Consider the following 24,401-nt stretch of genomic DNA (forward strand, 5'->3'; position numbering starts at 1 on the left):
AACATATAAAGATTCAAGTTTAAATTTGATCGGAAATTTCCGGGTCACTACAACCTCTTCGGCCGATGTCCAAACTCTTTTTTGGATTGGTTCACGTGCCTTTTATTTTCCTTTTCCTTGGTGTTTTCTTCTCCTCATACCACCAGGTTGTTCGGCCTCATCTTCGGGTTGAGTTTATGGTTGAGTTTGTGGTTGAGTTTCACCTTGAAGTCGTGACATTTGTTGCGGGCTTAGACCGAGCTCTCTTTGAATCTCTTGTCATTTTTGGATTTGCTGTAATCTTTTGATGTGTTGCTCAAGTTGTTGTTCGCTCATATTAAACGAGCTAGTAGTATAGTTGGCAAAACCAAGAGATGAAGGTCGAGATGAAGATGATGAGCCCGGAGTAGTCGGTTCACCGGTGCCCGTCATAATGTTGTTATACAACGACCAATCACTCGGATGAGACATTGTTTGTTGTGTTTGATTTTGATTTTGGTGTGTATACAAAGAGATATAGAAGTGTTTGATTTTGTTGTGTTTGATATATGTGTTTGAAGTTATATATAGAGTTGAGAAATAAAATAAAATAAAAACCGTTGCATTTTCTTGCGGCTGGGAGGAGTCCACGTCGACCAAGTAGCCAACACGCGTACCAGATGCTCGGTTGAAACTTGAAGCACGCCGGCGAATTTTGTGGCAACACGCCACCACTACACGGCGTGTTGGCCGGTGTTGGTGGCAACACGCCACCGCTAAAGAAGGTCTAAGAATAGCCCTAAGGGCTAACGTTAGAAAAATCCTTTCGTTTACGTCACCCTTGATAAATCTGAACCGACCCTGTCCGGTCATTTGGTACACGATTCAAGTTATAAATAAAAACGTGACTGGTTTAGGTTCTGATCAACAACCCGAGCCGGCCGTTGACTTTGTAAAACCATAGGCACAATACAATCGCGACAAATTCTATTGGCTGGCCGGCATTTAAGCCCTTCTATTTTGTCTTTTTTTCTCCAATCATAATTCCTATCTTTCCAATTTGCATAATCAAAATTAGAAAATTAAAATCATACCATAAAGATAAAGATAAAAGATAAATATACTATAATTACAATTAATAATTAAAATTATCATCACCTTCCGATTTTCATTCTATCCATCTCCACAAAATCCTCTCATTTTCGTTAGCTTTTATATCTCATACGCAAGGTGAACCAAAATATTCAAACCCTATATTGATATTGATTTCCATTCTTATTCATTTTCTTATCAATTAGGGTTTATACGGTATTGATTAACATCATTTTACATTTTTTTGCTTCAATTTTGTTAACGTTGAATTGATATTGGATATTTTAGGTTATTGAAATTGAAATTCGCTACGTTAAATTATCAACGACTGTTTATCAAAATTTTGCCGATATCGGATGGACAGATTAATTTTAATTACCCTGTTCTTCGTGATAATCATCTATATTTGTGTTTCTGTATCTTATATGTATGTATATATGCGTGTTTGTGTTTATGTGATTAATCAAGGCTTTATAATCGTGTTCATTAATTTTGTTGTGAATTGGAGAAGATTTTTTCGGACGTTTGAATTGTGATAAATTATGTTTGATATAATGATGTTAGGGTTGTAGTTTACAATTGTTTTACTTTTTGATTGAATATTCATTTCATTTCGTATGATTCATATTCATATTAGGGCTAAAAACTTGTGCTGTGTTATTATAATACCGTATTTAATATATTTGAGTTGATGCTGAGTTTTGTTTTTTTAATCCACAGGGCTGAATATACTTTTTCTACTTTTTGTGTTAATGCGTTACTTTCTGTATTATATCGTGTTAATAAAAGTTTTATCTTGTGTTTCACATCAAATGATTTTGCAAATTGAAGCAGATCATGGATGGATATTCTAGCAAAAGGTCTGTTAATGGGACTGCTGCCGCGAAAAAGAGATCAGTCTCTGCGTTAAAAGATACTGCTGCTTCTGAAGATGCAAGTGGTCAAATGTGTAGTCGAATTGGTTGCTGCGGTCGACTTAACCATTATAAAGGTCCTAAAAGTAAACCGTTAGAGAAGCCCAAAACTTCGAAGCCTACTTTACGCTCATCGTCTAGCAAGGAAACAACTCCTAATCCTTCCAAAAATTGTTCTTCAGTTACCAATGTGAAAGGAACAGAGAAAAAACCATCTACTAAGATTGAACCAATCCCAAAAGAATCAAAAAATGTAACGGTTGAGTCTGAAGTTCACGTAACAAATCAATCGAAAAGTCGTACCCAATTAAAGTTGAAATCGAAAAGTCCAATATCGGATCAAAGTAGCGAGTCAAGCAATGGTAGAAGAAAGAGGTTCACTCAGGGAGAAAGTAGTTCGTCTGGTAAAGGTAAGAAGGTTGTTAGTGTATCACCTGTGTCTGAACCTAGAAAATCGAAAACTTCGACAGCTGGCAGAACAGGTGGGTTTTCATCGGTTAAAAGTCAAAGGTCAACGAATCAACTGCATGGAGACGATTTCTCACTGGTCAAGTCAACGGAAGTTATCCCTGAGATGCCTGAGACTCAAGAACTAACTGCTAATGATGGTGGTAGTACGAGTGACACGTCATCAACCACGAGTTCTGCCAATTCTACTGAGCGTTCTGTTATTCGGTTTGTGAATGATCGTGGAACACGGAATTATAACATTGATGGGATTGCAGATGTAAATTTTATGACTTTATTACTAAGCATCCTCTTATTATGGGTTCACCAGGTGGTTAGATTTTTTGTGTGATATAATAATTAATAATGTGTTTTGTAATGTGGTGCTTGCAGGTACTATTGGCTCTTAATAGGCTCGAACAAGATGAGGTGTTAACAATTGAGGTAACTAACTCATTATTTGATATTTGTGACTTGAAAAAATTATATTAAGTTATTAAGTTTGAAATAAATAGGTCATGTTTGATTAACTGATCATTATAATGACTTCTATGACTTCTATATGGTTTATCAGATGCCAAAAAAGCTGATGAGCTAATTTATGAACTATAAATTTGCATATTGTTCTTAACTATCCTTTTTTATCTACAGCAACTACTGTCACTCGAGACAAATTTGTTCCTTGGTGGCCTTAATTTCTATGATCAACATAGGGACATGAGATTGGATATTGATAACATGTCATACGAGGTTTGTTTTCTCATCTCTTACACTAATACTATTTTGAACATCCTAATTTATTTTTTAATTAATATTTTTTTTTCAAATCAGTTTTATTTATGGTTATGTTGGTTTTTTTTACAGGAACTACTCGTGCTTGAGGAGAGAATGGGTACAGTGAGCACAGCGTTATCTGAAGAGGACGTGTCGAAATGTGTCAAAACAAGCGTGTATGAATCTATGCAATTAGGGGATGGGAAAATGAAGTGTAGCTTGGGTGTGGATGACCGCAAGTGCAGTATTTGTCAGGTGATTTACTATTATTGTGTTCATTATTAATGATAGTCTTTGGCCTCTTAGGTTTTTTGCTGATATTCGATTGCTTTTTTTATTCTTTTAAAATTCGTAGGCACATGGTTGTGTAGGTGACATTATTATAGCAGGTTGTTGTGTTTGTATTTTAAAGGGGTCTTGCACCCAAATAAGGGTGATCGGTATTAATTTTCGTTATCTTGATGGGGACTACTGATGACACTTTTCGTAAATGTGTCCTTTGGGTTATGTTTTTTTAATCGCTAACAGGTCAAATGGGTAAAAAGAAGAATTAGATAATACGTAAATGGGCTAAACTGTTAGTTGCTAAGTCTAGTCAAAAAGCATGAAAAAGTCTTGAATGGTTATATTGCAAAAAGCTATTACTGCAAATGGTGATTCTGTAACTTTGTATTACTACCATATTTAACAAAACTATTATATATTAAAAACTCAAGGAAAGCAAACACAAAAAAGTGTTTACAGGCAGGGGTGGACCTACTATTATATCACTGGTAGCACGGGCTATCAATGAAATACATCATCTAGTGGAAATTTCTTTTTTGGTACGAAATGTGTTTGGGTCAAAATCACACTGGATAGTTTAATTTTTATGTCACCTGTAACTACGATTCTAGATCAGTCACTTTTTGCAGGTGGCCCAACCCGAAGAGACTGTACTAACACTTACTCATTTTGACCCAAACACATTTCTTACCTTTACTACCCCCTCCCCAGCCCATTTTGTCACCTCTGGTGGTAACTGCCTTGACTCTGTTCAAGGAAATTCATGAAACGAATACTCTTATTTACTCCATCTAGTCCAGAGTATCTTGCAAGTTTACTTTTAGTAATATATTTAATTCATGAAGTTGCGGCCTAATATGTAAAGTGTGTTTTCGTTACAGGAGGAGTTTGTGAAAGGAGATGAAATAGGAAGTTTGGGATGTGGACATGGTTACCATACTCCATGTGTTAAGCAGTGGCTGCAACTCAAGAAGTGGTGTCCCATTTGCAAGGCTGAACCACAACCTTAGATGCTACATCAAGTCGGTCTTTTCTTTTCTTTTATCCTCATAATATGGACATGTACATAGGTTGAAATACATAGATTTGTTTGGCAACACATTATTAAACCCAGGCTTCTTAGCTTTGTGGGCCACCACCATCAATGGAAGGTTACCTTTTCTTAACTGGATTTCATTATTTCATGTCTGGTTTCGTTTTTCATAATGTCGAAGGGTGCATTGTGAGTTGTCTGAGTACTAGCAAACCCTTTGATAACAATTTCGGTCTCATGTCTCTCTAATATACTACTATAAAACATTAAAAGGTAGCTGAGTGGTGGGGCTCCTGATATCTTTGCAAGAGGTCAAGTTTTGTGGTGGCCTGGTAAGGGTTGAAAACAGTCGGTAATCCTAGCATGCTCCGTAATACACTAGAGTATGAAGTTGGATTACTCGCCCTCCCGGTAACCCGAATATGAAAATCGTACAACTTTCAACTATATTAATAATTAAAGTTTTTTAATATATGTACGCAGTTTTGCGTTAGAGTAAATTATAAAAAACTTTTTTATTTTTTTTTATTTTTTTTTATTTTTTTTATTTTTTTTATTTTTTTAATAATTAGGAGGTTTTAGTGGTCATGCTAGTCAAAATCATATTCGTTGAGGAAAAAGGTTGGTCAAAAATGTAGTCAATGGAATTTTGTAAAACAGGATTGCTTTGTCAATGGGTGGGTATTCTACGATGCTTTTGATGGTCAAACCCTCTTGATATGTCGATATTTATTTAGTCGGTAGAGGATAGATGATAGTCAACAAAAAGTATCATCATTCATCAATGTATACTTAACTAACTTTTTAACCTTTTTATATGAGAAATTAGCAACAATACTTTTTTTTTTTCAAAAATACAATTAAAAATCTAGTCAAAATACACCATTGGTTCGAATCAATGTTTGAACGCACGAGGTATAAAAAAAGGCTCTTATTAAAAAGGCTCTTATTCTTCGTTGGCCAGTAAAAATGTGTATCAACCCTTAGCAGTGAGTTCGAATCAATTGTTTTGTTCTTAGATAAATTTCCCAAACCTAAACATGAATAATGACTTGATGCATGGATGTCATTGGATGTAACATATTTGTGTGTACTTTATTTGTTTTAACATAACTATCTAGAAATTATTGACTACAACACCATCTAGCTCTTAAATGACAATACTAAAGCAGAAAACAAGATTGTATTAAACCATTAACTGAAAGCATGAAACAATAAGCAATGTTCATAGTGAAGCTGATATGCAAATAGTAGTAGCATAAGCTTTTAACAATAGGTATTCTTGTAAACACATATGTAAAGATTTTGTAGCATTCAGTCATCAATTCAAATACAAATTTCAAGCATTTGCCGTTGAAACCATGGTATCCATTCCGCATTAATTGTGGCCGTTGCAGATCTTGTAGTACCCATTCTCTCCCCAGTTTGGTCCCGAGAGTTCTTGATGATCCAATATGGTTTGTCCTTAAGTCTGCTAGGTGCATAGTCAGCTGATCCATACCCAACCAAAAGAATACCACGATCCAAACGCTTCTTTGAACAAACATACCAGCATGACAGGTTTTGCATCCAAGCTGCATTGATTCCAATTGTAACAACAAGGATTAAGGGTTCTAGTTATATGTGGGAGGTTTTCGGACGTCTATGTGCTTGAACCTCACCCAAGGGATTTTACCACAGGCGATGCCCGTATAAATTCGTCATGGGATTCCTCTTGAGGAGCGGTAAGGCTGTATATGGTTCGACCAGGGAAATGATCGGGTGGGTGGGTTCCGAAATCGCGTTCGGACTCGTCAGTAATTCCTAACCACTGTTAAAAAAAAATTACTTGCAAGAGGGCGGGTCACATGAATTCTTTTCAGCTGGATCACACTGTAGAAAGCTCAATGAGAAACACTCTTAATTATCAAACAAAAGCAGTTCTCAAGTTAGTAATTTGAAATTTACACATCTTTTATTGTAAGCCTCGCTGCCTCGATGATAAACAATCGTTTATTTCTTTCTTCCTACGAAGAGCAAGGTACATTCACATTAGATCGAGGTTCAAGCAAATATTCTTGCGTATTTGCATATATAACACCATACTCTAATATTTTACAATATTTAACTCATCTATCATATTGCTTTAAGTATTTTAACAGTTATAGCTGTTGGAAGCTTTGACAAGCCCAACACACCCACTATAGAGGATCTAGACTATACTAGACTCACTACACCAACACTTTGACGTTGGTTAGCCTTTAATTTTATGAATCCTTAGTGCACAATAATACTTAGGCGACAATGTCGACCATATATCATTTAGGCGGTATAACCGACCATGTATCACTTAGGCGGCAGAGCCGACCATATAATAAGAACAACACAAGTGCACTAAGAACTTAAACACAAACTAAGGCTTAACCGGGAAACTTAACAAAGAACACTTTTATTAATACAAAATACAATTACAATATTACTTACTTACAAGCTTTTCTTCTCTACTCACACTCTTCTCACTTCTTACTTCTTCTCTACTTCTCAACTCACTCTTTTCACAACTTACTCACAAATGAAATCACTACCCATATTTATACTACTCCATGGAAACTTCTACACACTAGATTTTTCCATGGATAAATATCTAGATATTTTTACCACATAAAAATATCTAAATTTTTACATTTTAACATCTAGATTTTTCCTCATTAATATCTAGATATTTCTTTTATATTTTAATATCTAGATATTTACATACATTACTAATTCCATATTATTCCAAATTTGCATTGTATTTTAACACTCCCCCTCAATGCAAATTTTCTTTCAACGATGACTTGCAGACCATTCCAAGTGCTTCTCTGAATTTTGTAAACTTTGGTTTACTTAGGCTCTTGGTGAATATATCTGCAACTTGTTCATCTGTCTTTGTTGGCACCATCTTGATCCCCCCTTCAAGGACCTTCTCGCGAACATAGTGATAGTGTACTTCTATATATTTTGTTCTTGCATGAAAGACTGGATTCTCTGCTAGACGTATAGCTGATAGGTTATCGCAGAAAAGCTCTACTTGATAGTCTGTTGATTGATGAAGATCTTCCATTAGTTGTTTCAACCATGTAATTTCTTGTGTTGCTGATGATGCCGATCGATATTCTGCTTCGGTGCTTGACAAGGATACTGTTGGTTGTCTCTTACTTCACCATGATATTACTCCTGATCCAAGACTAAACATGTATCCAGTTGTTGACCGTCGTGTATCAAAGTCTCCAGCGTAATCGGCGTCACAATATCCAGTCACATGACATTCTTTTGTTTTCTTGTATAAAATACCAAAGTTGATAGTGCCTTTAACATACCTTAAGATGCGTCGTACAACATCAAGGTGAGGCTTCTTGGGATTGCTCATGTATCGACTAACCACTCCAACTGCATAAGATATGTCTGGCCGGCTTAGTGTGAGATAAATAAGACTTCCGACCATCTTTCGATACATGGTAACATCTTGAAGACTTTTTCCTTCATCTGCTCGTAGTTTTGTATTCGGATCCATCGGAGTTGAGATAGGTTTGCAATTAAGCATTCCGTACTTTTGTAAAAGATCTCGCGCATATTTCTGTTGTCCCAGAAATAATCCTTCTCTTTTCTGCTCTATTTCGAGTCCAAGAAAATGTTTGAGTTCTCCAAGCTCCTTCATATGAAATCTGATAGACAGATTCTCTCTTGTCCTTTGGATCTCCTCATAGTGATCTCCCGTGATGATTAAGCCATCCACATATACTAGCACTATGGCTGGTTTTCCTTGATCTTGTTTCACAAATAAACTAGAATCTGAAGGAGCAACTGTAAAATCACTTTGTACCAAGAACTCACCAATTTTCCCGTACCAAGCTCTTGGAGCCTGCTTCAAGCCATATATTGCCTTCTTTAATTTGCAGACATGGTCAGGATGGATTTTGTTCTCAAAGCCTCTTGGTTGCTCCATATAAGTGTCTTTGTCAAGTTCTCCATGTAAGAAATCATTCTTGACATCCATCTGCCACAGCTTCCAAGATTTGCTAGCGGCTAAAGCTAGTAGAGCTCGAATTGTTGTGATCTTCGCCACTGGACTAAACGTTTCTTCATAATCCAGCCCATATTGTTGAGAAAAACCTCTAGCAACAAGTTGAGCTTTATACCTTTCAATGGAGCCATCTGATCGAGTCTTCACCTTGTAAACCCATTTACAAGATATTGGTTTTACATCTTTTGGCTTTGGAACTAAACTCCATGTCTGGTTTTCTTTTAGTGCATTAATTTCTTCTTCCATCGCTTTCTGCCACTCTCGACTTTGCGCTGCTTCTTCATAAGTAGAAGGCTCAATAGGTATTGATTCATCTACATGAGCAGCATTGGCATACCTTGGATTAGGTTGTCTCGGCCTTGTTGATCTCCTTAATTCTTGTGCATGCTCCTCGACTTCCTTTTTGCTTGGACGAACCTCCTCGGATATAGATTGATGTACACCAGTTTTCAATGGACTCTTTTCCTTAAAGTACGACCCATCTCCTTCTTTAGTTGGATTCAATACGTGCTCTTCGCGTTCTTCTCTTTCTTCTGGGACTTCTTCTAATTCATGAGATTCTGGAAGCTCTATCTTTTGTGGTGACCACCATGAAGAAGCTTCATCAAATACCACATTTCTTGAAGTATGGCACTTTCCAGTATTTGGATCACAACATCTCCAACCTTTTCTTGAATCATCATAACAAACGAAAATGCACCGAATTGCCTTCTTATCAAATTTGCTTCGTAGATGATCTGGTACGAAGACGTAGCATACACTTCCAAAAACCTTGAGATGGTTGACGGTTAGCTTGATCTTCCATAATCTTTCATAAGGTGAAATATGCCCCAACTTTGTTTGTGGAATCCTATTTATCACGTATGATGCCGTTCTCATACATTCAGCCCAAAATCTTCCTGGAACATTCTTACCATGAAGCATACTTCTACAAGTTTCGGCAAGGTGACGATTCTTGTGTTCTGCGACTCCATTCTGTTGTCGAGTATTGGGACAAGTTAATTGTCTTCTAATCATGTGCTTCTAAAGATAGATATTGAACTCAGTCGATAAATATTCTCCTCCATTATCTGTGCGTAAGCACCTAATCTTATTATTGAGCTCACTTTCTATCTTCTTCTTGAACTCTTTAAACTTCTGAAAAGTCTCTGACTTTTCCTTCATGAAGTAAACCCACACATACCTTGAGAAGTCATCAATGAATGTCACCATATACTTCATACCTCCAAGTGATGTTTGTTTCACTGGGCCAAAGACATCTGAGTGTATGAGCTCTAGTGGTGTCTTGGACTGATGTTGTGACTCCTTGAATGGCAATTGGTGAGCTTATCCGAATTGACATCCAGCACATATTGTATCTGTTCGGATATCAATTTGAGGAAGCCCATTTACTATGTGTTTCACCATCATCTCTTTTAACTTGTTGTAGCCCACATGCCCAAGACGTTCATGCCAAAGATCAGCCGTCTCATTCTTCCGAGTCTTATCCACATATGCTGTTTCAGCAGATAGTACATAGACAGACTCTATTCTTCTTCCTTGCATAATTGGATTGCCAACCACCTTCACTCTCTTGAATACGGACACATCTTTTGGTCCAAAGAGCACATAATTTCCTTCTGCTGTTAATTGTGGTACTGATAGTAAATTCTTCTTTAGGCCAGGGACAAGATACACCTTCTCGAGTTGGAGCTTTTGAGAGTCGCCTTCATTTGGAATTATTGTCTTTCCAATGTGAGAAATAGACAACCTTGAATTGTTTGCTGTCAACACGACTCTCTTTCCTTTGTAATCCTCCATTTCTTGCAGCTTTGTCCCATCGTTGGTCATATGATTTGAGCACCCAGAATCGATGATCCAATCATCTTTGTAGTTTATTTTTGACTTTAAAGTTGTTGTAAGAGCTTGATCATTCATGTCAGCTTCAACGGAGAGTCCTGCTTCTGCATCCCAAGTTTCCTCATTAATGGATGATTCGAATGTTACCTCTTTCTTCTCATCTCTTGCGGCGGCCACATTTCCTTCGAAAGTTCGCCTTCTGGGGAATCTACAATCTCGAGCAAAATGACCCTTCTTGCCACAATTGAAGCAGTCACCATTCTTTCTCTTATCATTTTCCCCGTATTGTTGGCGATGATCTCTTCTTCCTTGTTGAGCTCCCCCTGAAGCATTGCTTTTTGGTTTTAGATGACTTTTGCCTCCATATGTATGTCTTTCTTTCGTCACTTCTTGTCTTCGAGACATAGTTTTCTTCTTATTGGTGAAGAGTGTTTCTTCTTCGCCTTTTATGCTCACTTCATTCATCTGCTTGGCTAATGCCTCTTGGTTAGCCAATAAATTCTCCAGCTCTATTAATGATGGTTGAGTAGGCCATCCTCTCACAGCGGCTATAAATCCATTATACTCGGATCTTAGGCCGTGGATGATAATTCTCTTCATCCTTGCTTCACTCACTTTCTCTTCAGGAGCAAGTTCAGATATCTCACGGCAGATAGATTTCACCTTGGTGAAATACTGAGAAATAGACAGATTCCTTGTGAGATACCCGCGAGCTCATTTTCCAAGAGCTGGAGGCGTGCTTCATTCTTCTTTGAAAATAATTTTTCAAAAGTTTCCCAAGCTGCCTTTGGTGTTTTCTCGTCACGGATGTGCTCCAATAGATCCTCCTCGATTGTAGTCTTCAATATAAATAAAGCCTTCCCGGCCTTGATGTTCCATTTTCTCAAGGCTTCGGCATTTTCTTTCGGTGGAGGCGTTGTGTCACTGCCAGCAACTATTTCCCATAAATCCTGTCCTTGTAGGTAGGATTCTATGCAAGTCCGCCAATAACCATAGTTGTGGTTATTGAGACTCTTAATTCCATCGCTCGTACTTGCAAGATCTGCCATCATAACGTCCAACGTCCAATAAGCTTGGTCCCTGACCGATGAGCTTTCACAGTTCCTGACTGTGCTCCAACAGAATCTCCCTTAGAGCCTTGGTGAAAACAAGTCGATGTAAACGTCCAACGTTTACCGATTTCCTCCACTAGAAATGGTCCCGAAATGACCCGCTCTGATACCAATTGTTGGAAGCTTTGACAAGCCCAACACACCCACTATAGAGGATCTAGACTATACTAGACTCACTACACCAACACTTTGACGTTGGTTAGCCTTTAATTTTATGAATCCTTAATGCACAATAATACTTAGGTGACAGTGTCGACCATATATCATTTAGGCGGTATAACCGACCATGTATCACTTAGGCGGCAGAGCCGACCATATAATAAGAACAACACAAGTGCACTAAGAACTTAAACACAAACTAAGGCTTAACCGGGAAACTTAACAAAGAACACTTTTACTAATACAAAATACAATTACAATATTACTTACTTACAAGCTTTTCTTCTCTACTCACACTCTTCTCACTTATTACTTCTTCTCTACTTCTCAACTCACTCTTTTCACAACTTACTCACAAATGAAATCACTACCCATATTTATACTACTCCATGGAAACTTCTACACACTAGATTTTTCCATGGATAAATATCTAGATATTTTTACCACATAAAAATATCTAGATTTTTACATTTTAACATCTAGATTTTTCCTCATTAATATCTAGATATTTCTTTTATATTTTAATATCTAGATATTTACATACATTACTAATTCCATATTATTCCAAATTTGCATTGTATTTTAACACTCCCCCTCAATGCAAATTTTCTTCCAACGATGACTTGCAGACCATTCCAAGTGCTTCTCTGAATTTTGTAAACTTTGGTTTACTTAGGCTCTTGGTGAATATATCTGCAACTTGTTCATCTGTCTTTGTTGGCACCATCTTGATCCCCCCTTCAAGGACCTTCTCGCGAACATAGTGATAGTGTACTTCTATATGTTTTGTTCTTGCATGAAAGACTGGATTCTCTGCTAGACGTATAGCTGATAGGTTATCGCAGAAAAGCTCTACTTGATAGTCTGTTGATTGATGAAGATTTTCCATTAGTTGTTTCAACCATGTAATTTCTTGTGTTGCTGATGATGCCGATCGATATTCTGCTTCAGTGCTTGACAAGGATACTGTTGGTTGTCTCTTACTGCACCATGATATTACTCCTGATCCAAGACTAAACATGTATCCAGTTGTTGACCGTCGTGTATCAAAGTCTCCAGCGTAATCGGCGTCACAATATCCAGTCACATGACATTCTTTTGTTTTCTTGTATAAAATACCAAAGTTGATATTGCCTTTAACATACCTTAAGATGCGTCGTACAACATCAAGGTGAGGCTTCATGGGATTGCTCATGTATCGACTAACCACTCCAACTGCATAAGATATGTCTGGCAGGCTTAGTGTGAGATAAATAAGACTTCCGACCATCTTTCGATACATGGTAACATCTTGAAGACTTTTTCCTTCATCTGCTCGTAGTTTTGTATTCGAATCCATCGGAGTTGAGATAGGTTTGCAATTAAGCATTCCGTACTTTTGTAAAAGATCTCGCGCATATTTCTGTTGTCCCAGAAATAATCCTTCTCTTTTCTGCTCTATTTCGAGTCCAAGAAAATGTTTGAGTTCTCCAAGCTCCTTCATATGAAATCTGATAGACAGATTCTCTCTTGTCCTTTGGATCTCCTCATAGTGATCTCCCGTGATGATTAAGTCATCCACATATACTAGCACTATGGCTGGTTTTCCTTGATCTTGTTTCACAAATAAACTAGAATCTGAAGGAGCAACTGTAAAACCACTTTGTACCAAGAACTCACCAATTTTCCCGTACCAAGCTCTTGGAGCCTGCTTCAAGCCATATATTGCCTTCTTTAATTTGCAGACATGGTCAGGATGGATTTTGTTCTCAAAGCCTCTTGGTTGCTCCATATAAGTGTCTTTGTCAAGTTCTCCATGTAAGAAAGCGTTCTTGACATCCATCTGCCACAGCTTCCAAGATTTGCTAGCGGCTAAAGCTAGTAGAGCTCGAATTGTTGTGATCTTCGCCACTGGACTAAACGTTTCTTCATAATGCAGCCCATATTTTTGAGAAAAACCTCTAGCAACAAGTCGAGCTTTATACCTTTCAATGGAGCCATCTGATCGAGTCTTCACCTTGTAAACCCATTTACAAGATATTGGTTTTACATCTTTTGGCTTTGGAACTAAACTCCATGTCTAGTTTTCTTTTAGTGCATTAATTTCTTCTTCCATCGCTTTCTGCCACTCTCGACTTTGCGCTGCTTCTTCATAAGTAGAAGGCTCAATAGGTATTGATTCATCTACATGAGCAGCATTGGCATACCTTGGATTAGGTTGTCTCGGCCTTGTTGATCTCCTTAATTCTTGTGCATGCTCCTCGACTTCCTTTTGGCTTGGACGAACCTCCTCGGATATAGATTGATGTACACCAGTTTTTAATGGACTCTTTTCCTTAAAGTACGACCCATCTCCTTCTTTAGTTGGATTCAATACATGCTCTTCACGTTCTTCTCTTTCTTCTGAGACTTCTTCTAATTCATGAGATTCTGGAAGCTCTATCTTTTGTGGTGACCACCATGAAGAAGCTTCATCAAATACCACATTTCTTGAAGTATGGCACTTTCCAGTATTTGGATCACAACATCTCCAACCTTTTCTTGAATCATCATAACAAACGAAAATGCACCGAATTGCCTTCTTATCAAATTTGCTTCGTAGATGATCTGGTACGAAGACGTAGCATACACTTCCAAAAACCTTGAGATGGTTGACGGTTGGCTTGATCTTCCATAATCTTTCATAAGGTGAAATATGCCCCAACTTTGTTTGTGGAATCCTATTTATCACGTATGATGCCGTTCTCATACATTCAACCCAAAATCTTCCTGGCACATTCTTACCATGAAGCATACTTCTACAAGTTTCGGCAAGGTGACGATTCTTGCGTTCTGCGACTCCATTCTGTTGTGGAGTATTGGGACAAGTTAATTGTCTTCTAATCTTGTGCTTCTCAAGATAGATATTGAACTCAGTCGATAAATATTCTCCTCCATTATCTGTGCGTAAACACCTAATCTTATTATTGAGCTCACTTTCTATCTTCTTCTTGAACTCTTTAAACTTCTGAAAAGTCTCTGACTTTTCCTTCATGAAGTAAACCCACACATACCTTGAGAAGTCATCAATGAATGTCACCATATACTTCATACCTCCAAGTGATGTTTGTTTCACTGGGCCAAAGACATCTGAGTGTATGAGCTCTAGTGGTGTCTTGGACTGATGTTGTGACTCCTTGAATGGCAATTGGTGAGCTTTTCCGAATTGACATCCTGCACATATTGTATCTGTTCGGATATCAATTTGAGGAAGCCCATTTACTATGTGTTTCACCATCATCTCTTTTAACTTGTTGTAGCCCACATGCCCAAGACGTTCATGCCAAAGATCAGCCGTCTCATTCTTCCGAGTCTTATCCACATATGCTGTTTCAGCAGATAGTACATAGACAGACTCTATTCTTCTTCCTTGCATAATTGGATTGCCAACCACCTTCACTCTCTTGAATACGGACACATCTTTTGGTCCAAAGAGCACATAATTTCCTTCTGCTGTTAATTGTGGTACTGATAGTAAATTCTTCTTTAGGCCAGGGACAAGATACACCTTCTCGAGTTGGAGCTTTTGAGAGTCGCCTTCATTTGGAATTATTGTCTTTCCAATGTGAGAAATAGACAACCTTGAATTGTTTGCTGTCAACACGACTCTCTTTCCTTTGTAATCCTCCATTTCTTGCAGCTTTGTCCCATCGTTGGTCATATGATTTGAGCACCCAGAATCGATGATCCAATCATCTTTGTAGTTTATTTTTGACTTTAAAGTTGTTGTAAGAGCTTGATCATTCATGTCAGCTTCAACGGAGAGTCCTGCTTCTGCATCCCAAGTTTCCTCATTAATGGATGATTCGAATGTTACCTCTTTCTTCTCATCTCTTGCGGCGGCCACATTTCCTTCGAAAGTTCGCCTTCTGGGGAATCTACAATCTCGAGCAAAATGACCCTTCTTGCCACAATTGAAGCAGTCACCATTCTTTCTCTTATCATTTTCCCCGTATTGTTGGCGATGATCTCTTCTTCCTTGTTAAGCTCCCCCTGAAGCATTGCTTTTTGGTTTTAGATGACTTTTGCCTCCATATGTATGTCTTTCTTTCGTCACTTCTTGTCTTCGAGACATAGTTTTCTTCTTATTGGTGAAGAGTGCTTCTTCTTCGCCTTTTATGCTCACTTCATTCATCTGCTTGGCTAATGCCTCTTGGTTAGCCAATAAATTCTCCAGCTCTATTAATGATGGTTGAGTAGGCCATCCTCTCACAGCGGCTATAAATCCATTATACTCGGATCTTAGGCCGTGGATGATAATTCTCTTCATCCTTGCTTCACTCACTTTCTCTTCAGGAGCAAGTTGAGATATCTCACGGAAGATAGATTTCACCTTGGTGAAATACTGAGAAATAGACAGATTCCTTGTGAGATACCCGCGAGCTCATTTTCCAAGAGCTGGAGGCGTGCTTCATTCTTCTTTGAAAATAATTTTTCAAAAGTTTCCCAAGCTGCCTTTGGTGTTTTCTCGTCACGGATGTGCTCCAATAGATCCTCCTTGATTGTAGTCTTCAATATAAATAAAGCCTTCCCGGCCTTGATGTTTCATTTTCTCAAGGCTTCGGCATTTTCTTTCGGTGAAGGCGTTGTGTCACTGCCAGCAACTATTTCCCATAAATCCTGTCCTTGTAGGTAGGATTCTATACAAGTCCGCCAATAACCATAGTTGTGGTTATTGAGACTCTTAATTCCACCGCTCGTACTTGCAAGATCTGCCATCATAACGTCCAACGTCCAATAAGCTTGGTCCCTGACCGATGAGCTTTCACAGTTCCTGACTGTGCTCCGACAGAATCTCCCTTAGAGCCTTGGTGAAAACAAGTCGATGTAAACGTCCAACGTTTACCGATTTCCTCCACTAGAAATGGTCCCGAAACGACCCGCTCTGATACCAATTGTTGGAAGCTTTGACAAGCCCAACACACCCACTTTAGAGGATCTAGACTATACTAGACTCACTACACCAACACTTTGACGTTGGTTAGCCTTTAATTTTATAAATCCTTAGTGAACAATAATACTTAGGCGACAGTGTCGACCATATATCATTTAGGCGGTATAACCGACCATGTATCACTTAGGCGGCAGAGCCGACCATATAATAAGAACAACACAAGTGCACTAAGAACTTAAACACAAACTAAGGCTTAACCGGGAAACTTAACAAAGAACACTTTTATTAATACAAAATACAATTACAATATTACTTACTTACAAGCTTTTCTTCTCTACTCACACTCTTCTCACTTCTTACTTCTTCTCTACTTCTCAACTCACTCTTTTCACAACTTACTCACAAATGAAATCACTACCCATATTTATACTACTCCATGGAAACTTCTACACACTAGATTTTTCCATGGATAAATATCTAGATATTTTTACCACATAAAAATATCTAAATTTTTACATTTTAACATCTAGATTTTTTCTCATTAATATCTAGATATTTCTTTTATATTTTAATATATAGATATTTACATACATTACTAATTCCATATTATTCCAAATTTGAATTGTATTTTAACAATAGCAACATAGATATACCAAATGCCACTTAAGGTTGCTATTTTTTTACTTTAAATGTATGTTGTCTTAGCTCTTGAGTTAGAACAACAATTGGTTCGAACTCAATTGTTTGAACTGAGTTAGAACAACTATTTGTTCGACCTCAATTGTTTGAACTGAGTTAGAACAAAAAATGGTTCGAACCTAGTGCCGGGGGTTCTCTGAAACTCTAAGTGGATATGTATGAGGTAGATTTGGATGGCGATACGCTTCTTTTTTGGAAAGACAAACTCACACATCCATTACACGAATACGTACACCAATGTACGGATATGTCCATAACACGACTTGAACCCTCAACCTTGGTTTAAAGGGTGACCACAATACCACCAGACCAATTATCCTTTGGTTAGCGATACGCTTCTTTGATTGTTGAAGTGCATTTGATTGTTGCTTTGGGATTATGTTGGGATTTTTTTTTTGGATCGTAAATTTTGAAATCACAATATTGTGATGATTGGAATTATGTTTTTGATGTCTAATACTAGCCGTTTTAGAGTCCATGTTCGAAGGATCCGTTACTTTCCAGAGAGAAGTTCAAGAACTCTTTTTTACTTGTGTGAGTTCATAGTGTGAATCTAAGTTGTAGTATAATCTTTAAGACCGGAATAGTAGTTGGGTGCTTGATAATTTTTAAAGGACGTACATGTAGATTCAAAATTAAATAGAATTGATTCAAAAATCAATTAAGTTACATATGTAGATTCAACGATCTAGATGAAATAGTTTGAAGAAGGAGAATTAGTACATATTAACATCACGTTTGCGATTAGATTGGATCGTTTGAAGAAGAAGAAAAATAATAAAGAATTGTTGGCAAAAAGGAAGGTTGAATCGAACGGTGAAAGCCCAAACCGAATTTGATTGGTCGTAGTGAAAGATGTTATTGCGATTGTGAGGTATCCTCGTGTGACAGTTTTTGTAAAACGCGGTTTGTTATGAATAAGGAAGTTTCAAAATGTTTACTTAGCGAAGTTAACCTGAGGTCACGAAAGAAGGCAATCGAGGCTTCCAAATCGAAGATTTATAAGCCTAAAGATAACATCGACGACTTGGATTACAGAGACGCGATTCAAAACTTGTTTATGGGCCCTCAAGATAGAAGAGATGGTGGCTCATCGGCATTTGGAAAAGGAAATATGCCCGCGAAGGCTTTCGCGGCATTCGATGACATGATGACACAGTTAGCCGAGGGGAGCGCACCGGGTGATGGATCCGCTAACGGGTTATCTTACAAGATTGAGAATGGGTGCGTGAAAAATTCTTTGAAAGAGACGATCAATGGAAATTGATAAAGGTGGGTCCTCGAAGTTGATTTTAATGGTTCGTCATGTGTTTTCGTCAATTGATTTTGTTCCTTGTATTTTCGTATATTATTCGATTTCTTGCTTGGCAATTTTTTATCGTGATATTAGGGAGGCTCGCTTATAAATAGTTTTTTTTAATTAGTTGCTTTCTAGGCCCGAGCTTCCCCTTTTTTCCCTTGTTCTTTTGTATTTTTTGTTGAGGGCGTTTTCTTTTGAAAAACGACCTCGTATCTATATGAGTATTCGTTTTTTCGCAAAAAAAAAAAAACCTAGATGAAATAGCCACAATTCTTAAAACATATACATTGAATATCAATAAAACTAACTCTAAACAAACCAATACAACTACTAACTGAAATTCCCATCCCCGCGATATCTTAAGCCGATGTTCGAAAGATTTACGGAGTTAGCACTACACACAAATGAAGGGATTCTTTCTAACAACAAACCGAATATCTAATTGAGAAGCCGAACCTCCCATGTCTCGTCAGCATCCAAACATGACATTAAACGTAATATTAAGTGTGATTTATTGTTCACGATGTCACCTTGTAAATACCCCTAACTTTGAGGGTATATTGGCAAATAACCTTTTTCCACTTTTTCTCACTTTCTTTATCATAATATATTTATTTATTTTCATTTTATTTTACACTTCCTTTTTGCTCTTCAATAATCCTTCAACCGTTAACTAACCACAAAATAACTAAACTAAGAATAATCGTAAATGTCAACTAGCGGCAAAGCGGGGCACGAAATAATTTAACCAAGAATAATCGTAAACGCCAACGCGGGTAGGTTTACTAGTTATGCCAAAGTTCGTTTTGATTTAATTAATCTGGATTGATTAATTTGATAAATGCGGCTTTGTATTTCCATTTATCCACACTTCCAACCGGTTTGCTTGTACTATTCTCCATCTTAACCGGCCGAGTTAATCCGGTTTGCTGTCTGCAAGTACTGTTATCCGTCTCTGTTTCACTTCAGCAACAAAAAATGGCGTCTATTTCTTTCTTATCCATCTCTTTCATTTCCCCTCATGCTCAATCACGCGCCAATAAACCGCGCAAACGCATTTCTTCTAAAAACCCTAAAAAAACCACCACCTTAACCACCTCCCGGCCACCGCCGCTCTCCGTCACCGGTGGCCAAGCCACTACCTACACTCGCTTACCTCCCATTGATGACGCCATCTCCGATTCCTTCTCCGAAATTAAACTTTCCGATTTACCAGTACCATCTCTGAAACAGAAAAAACCTTATTCCAAAACTAAAAGTAAAATTCACCCTAAGATTGAGGATACTGTAGAAATAGCTCATTCCGGTAGTGATGAGGATGAGGATGATGATGAATTAGGGTTTGATTACGGTAAGTTTGAGCTATTTGAGGTGAATTCAGATGATGAAATTGATACCGATGGTGAAGAGTATATTGTAGATGAATTAGGGTTTGACAATGATAATGATGAAGTAGGTGATGATGAGGAGGAGAGGGAGAAAGAGAAAGGAGTTCCAGCTGTAATGCGATGCTTCGATAGGGCGAAAATTTATGTACGGTCGGGTGACGGTGGAAACGGTGTGGTGGCGTTTCGTCGTGAGAAGTTTGTACCGTTAGGTGGACCGTCTGGCGGTGATGGTGGTAGAGGTGGGAATGTGTATTTGGAAGTTGATAGTTCGATGAATTCGTTGTTACCGTTCAGGAATAGTATTCATTTTCGAGCGGGGAGAGGGAGTCATGGGCAGGGGAGTAAGATGAGCGGGGCGAAAGGTGAGGATGTTGTTGTGAAAGTGCCGCCTGGGACGGTGGTTAGGGCTGCCGGAAAAGATGGTGTTCCTGGTGATGCGTTGTTGGAGTTGTTGTATGCCGGTGATCGGGCTTTGTTGTTGCCTGGCGGTAGAGGTGGTAGGGGGAACGCTTCGTTTAAATCAGGAACTAATAAGGTGCCTAGGATTGCTGAAAATGGAGAAGAAGGTCCTGAAATGTGAGTTCTGTGTAACTTATTTAATATTATGAACTTTGTTGTGTATGTTTTCAGATCATGATTGATTGTGATTGATGTTTTGTTACCAGGTGGTTGGAATTAGAGCTTAAATTGGTTGCAGATATTGGAATTGTGGGTGCTCCAAATGCAGGGAAAAGCACGTTTTTAAGTGTTATTAGTGCTGCTCAGCCAAACATCGCAAATTACCCATTTACGACACTACTTCCAAATTTGGGTGTGGTTTCATTTGATTACGATGCTTCTATTGTTGTGGCGGATCTTCCGGGTTTACTTGAAGGTGCCCACAGAGGTTTTGGTTTGGGCCATGAGTTTCTAAGGCATACCGAAAGATGTTCGGCTCTGGTATGTTTCTTTTTGCATTATTTAACGTGTCAGATCTTTATCATGTCAATTGATCTAATTAAAACAATAGGTAAAAGATAATTTTTGAATAATCAATCTATGACAATATTGACTTATATCATTAAGTTCATTAACCATTGCAAAATTACATCTTTTGAACTCAAAGGGTGGGAACTAGGAACTATTATGAAACTCAAAGAAGTGTGCCTAACCCTAAGGGCCTTTATCATTTTATTGCATTGATGCATAATAATTGTTTAGAATAAGCACATTGTATGACTGATACTCGTCAAAGAAGCACAAATACGTATTGCTCAGTCTTAAGCTTAAACCTTATATACGTTGGGCAACTTCGTCTAACTCAAGCTCGTGAAAGTGATATGACAATTATATGCATTAAAAATAAATGATTACAAAATATGTTTTGAAAGAAATTATTGTGAATTAATGGTTGTATGATGGAAAATGGAGGCTTAGGTACACATTGTTGATGGCTCGTCTCAGCAACCAGAATATGAATATGATGCAGTTCGACTTGAGTTGGAAATGTTCAGTCCTGAAATTGCTGAAAAGCCGTTTATAGTTGCATACAACAAAATGGATCTTCCTGAGGCATATGAAAAGTGGGAATCGTTCCAAAAGAACCTTCGTTCACGCGGGATTGAACCTTTTTGCATAAGTGCAATAAACAGAGAGGGGACTCGGGATTTGATCACTTCTGCTTACGAGCTTGTTAGACAAGGAATTGAAGACAAAAAAGATGAAAGTGAGCACTTCATCATCTTATTTTAAGTGTATGGTCATATGTTTTGTTTTGTTTCTTAGTTATGATATTTTTGTTTAATGCAGGTTGGAGAGATCCTGTACAGTTTAGTCATGTTGCTGAAATGGTGAAAAAACAGAGGACGGCTCCCATTAATGAATTTCAAATTTCTCATGACAGTTCTTCAAATACATGGCATATTGAAGGAGCTGGCTTGCAAAGATTTGTTCAAATGACAAACTGGAAGTAAGTTTATAGCTGTACATACAATAATATAAAGAATTTTTGTTCATATTTAATAATAATATCAGATATCAGATAAATTATATGTTAGCTGTATCTTTTAGTGTGTGTTTCTAGATGTAGCTTGAAATGATATTGACATCTACTTATTTTGCAATAGATACATGGACTCCGATAGAAGGTTCCAGCACGTGCTTGAAGCATGCGGTGTTAACAAGTCACTGATAAAACGTGGTGTGAAGGAAGGTGATACAGTCATCATTGGCGAGGTATACTTTATTGTAAAAATGATTTTCCTGTATTCCTTAACCTTTAGAAAACAAACTAGAAGAAAGAAAGATATAAATAACCAACTATTCACGTCCTTTAAATATCGTGTGAGGTAGTCGGTCACTAAAGTTGATAGATTTTTCTTACTCTTTATGTGAAAAATGGGCCGATTTGGTTTATAATACGTGGCAAATAAGGTTTCCTTTGATTGCTATTATTAAAAGAAAAAGTTGGGTTATTATTCTGATTAGTGATATTACTTGTTTTACTCGTACGTATTAATTAGCCATGAAGGTAAATTAGTGTTAGCCTGTCATCCAGCATGTTTTGACCCCGCCTTACAAATTTTCGTGTTCTGACCCAAATCCGTTATCCATTGTTGTAAAAAAACCCGGATTATTACCGATTAATCTCCGATTACTCCTTTTGAAGAACAGACCGATCCAATTTTCCAAAATCCGTTTAATTTTTCGGTCAATGTCAGTTAATGGGCCGAAATTGAATTTGTTGGTCAAATTCAGTCAAACTCAAAAATTGGTCAACATTTTATGAATTTAGACTAGATTTTAATGTTTTTGAACAAATGGACGATTATGTTTGTTTTTAGACAATTACGTTAAAGTTTATGCTTACGCTTATGGTTTTCTTCTATATTTACACACATAATTTTGAAATTTATTATTTAAATTTATAAAAAGTCTAATCTGCTTAATCCCCGAATCGCCGACGAGTACTCCTACCTGCCCATTGGCCCCATTTGGTCACTTAAATAACTGCTCACATCCATGATATACTTGTGTTAAGTTTTGTTATTTATATGCTAGATGGAGATGATATGGCATGATTCTCCCAACAGTTCTGGGCCTTCTGGCCCGAACCGGAAATTCTCCACAGAATCAGAGAAATGGGCTAATTGGAAATGATCCATATGTAATACGAGGTTTTCTTTTGTCAAAGAAAGGTGCTGGTTATTTATTAAGGTATGCATTCCCCAACCATATATTCCTCACTTTCTCTTGGAGTATTATATTAAGCGATCGTTCCCCTACATTATGTGATTATTACGTCTTTAAGCAATCTAATCTCATTCAAAACTATCTTGTACAACCTCAACATTATATAATTATAGATCCAGCATGAGCATAGCAATTGTCACATACTTAACATAATATGTACTGTACTTGCTTATGTGCAGTGCCTGACAGTTTTTGGTTGCGGATGCAAATTAAAATTTTATAGATGACCAGAGCAGCAGTTTGTATAGAAGTTAATGGTGCTAGATTATATATGTGTCTCCGTTTCCTATACAAGTATTGTCAGTCTATTGGTTAAGCTAATCTTTTGATGTAGCTAGCTCTTACCAAATAGTGTTATGAACGTGTTGTAAGTTGATAGTTATCATAACATATGTACTTTATCTAAGTGTTGATCTTTTCGTAACAAGCACAACTAACTAGCACGATCTTAAGAGAACCATGTGTGATTTGGCTTTTGATCTACACTTGCTAAATAGTTAATCATGATGAATAAATCGAAAATCTGAAAGGAAGAAAATATCATTGTGGCTGACACTGATCCATGACTAAGAATGAAAGTTAGCAAGTAAGCTGGTAATTTCTAGGCACTTGCCAAAATGTTAATCAATTGCTATTGACCGAGCATAGTATCTAGTTCTCTTACAAATTTAGTCATACATTTGTTAAAATGAAGAAAAGGGTACTATAAGCACAGCAGAATGAAGGATCATGAAGAAATTCTAATGATACTTAGGAAGAGAACTGTGCACGTGACAATCTATCTATCTATCTATCTATCTATTTCTATTATTACATCTTATAAATCAAAAATTTAAATCCTATGTGTTAGACAATTAGCAGTTCCTAATCACAAGTGGTGACATGTTAATCATTCTCCTAATTGTATTTAACACCTAATCATGCCAGGCTGGCAATATTAGGAAAAAAAAAAAAAAAAATATCGAACCTCATTCTATCTTCTCCTTCTTCGTCTCTTCAACCCACCCGTTACAAACCCTAATAACTCCCATCGTTCGTCTCTACAACCAATCGAATACAAAACCCTAAATCTCAATGATTCAATCGGTGAACAAAACAAACACAAGTCTAAATCGAACTTGAACGGTTGTGTTTCTTCTTCACATAAGTTGCAGGAGTCTCGGTTCATCACACCTAAGGAACTTCATCTTCATAATCCAGTAAGTCTCTGTGTGTA

The 24,401-nt window shown here is 37.4% G+C and overlaps 2 protein-coding genes across 3 annotated transcripts; both read left to right on the forward strand.

The window, feature by feature from the left end:
* The first annotated feature begins 1,059 nt into the window (after positions 1-1,059).
* LOC139891361 (uncharacterized) lies at positions 1,060-4,728 on the forward strand. Of its 2 annotated transcripts, none has more exons than XM_071874326.1 (6): positions 1,060-1,188; positions 1,885-2,691; positions 2,805-2,855; positions 3,063-3,161; positions 3,276-3,440; positions 4,352-4,726. In XM_071874326.1, exons 2-6 carry the CDS (start codon positions 1,888-1,890, stop codon positions 4,478-4,480), a joined length of 1,248 nt encoding a protein of 415 aa, XP_071730427.1. In that variant the 5' UTR covers positions 1,060-1,188; positions 1,885-1,887; the 3' UTR covers positions 4,481-4,726. The 2 variants fall into 2 exon arrangements, with proteins under 2 accessions (XP_071730427.1, XP_071730428.1); XM_071874327.1 differs by having other exon boundaries at positions 1,134-1,266; positions 4,352-4,728.
* Positions 4,729-19,406: 14,678 nt separating this feature from the next.
* Positions 19,407-23,926, forward strand: LOC139888246 (GTP-binding protein OBGC, chloroplastic-like; the record flags this gene model as incomplete). Its single annotated transcript, XM_071871269.1, has 7 exons — positions 19,407-20,530; positions 20,620-20,893; positions 21,371-21,659; positions 21,743-21,902; positions 22,060-22,168; positions 22,994-23,149; positions 23,365-23,926. Coding segments are annotated over 6 exons (2,055 nt in total), but the record flags the coding sequence as incomplete, so codon positions are not given.
* Positions 23,927-24,401: the final 475 nt, after the last annotated feature.

Source organism: Rutidosis leptorrhynchoides, chromosome 2, assembly GCF_046630445.1.
Source record: "Rutidosis leptorrhynchoides isolate AG116_Rl617_1_P2 chromosome 2, CSIRO_AGI_Rlap_v1, whole genome shotgun sequence".
NCBI classification, from domain to species: Eukaryota; Viridiplantae; Streptophyta; class Magnoliopsida; order Asterales; family Asteraceae; genus Rutidosis; species Rutidosis leptorrhynchoides.

Excerpts from the sequence above, each read along its gene's own strand:
- LOC139891361 (XM_071874326.1), top strand. The coding sequence starts at position 1,888 with ATGGATGGATATTCTAGCAAAAGGTCTGTTAATGGGACTGCTGCCGCG. Across the intron at positions 2,692-2,804 it reads ACATTGATGGGATTGCAGAT|GTACTATTGGCTCTTAATAG; the intron begins GTAAATTTTATG and ends TGGTGCTTGCAG. Across the intron at positions 3,162-3,275 it reads TTGATAACATGTCATACGAG|GAACTACTCGTGCTTGAGGA; the intron begins GTTTGTTTTCTC and ends TTTTTTTTACAG.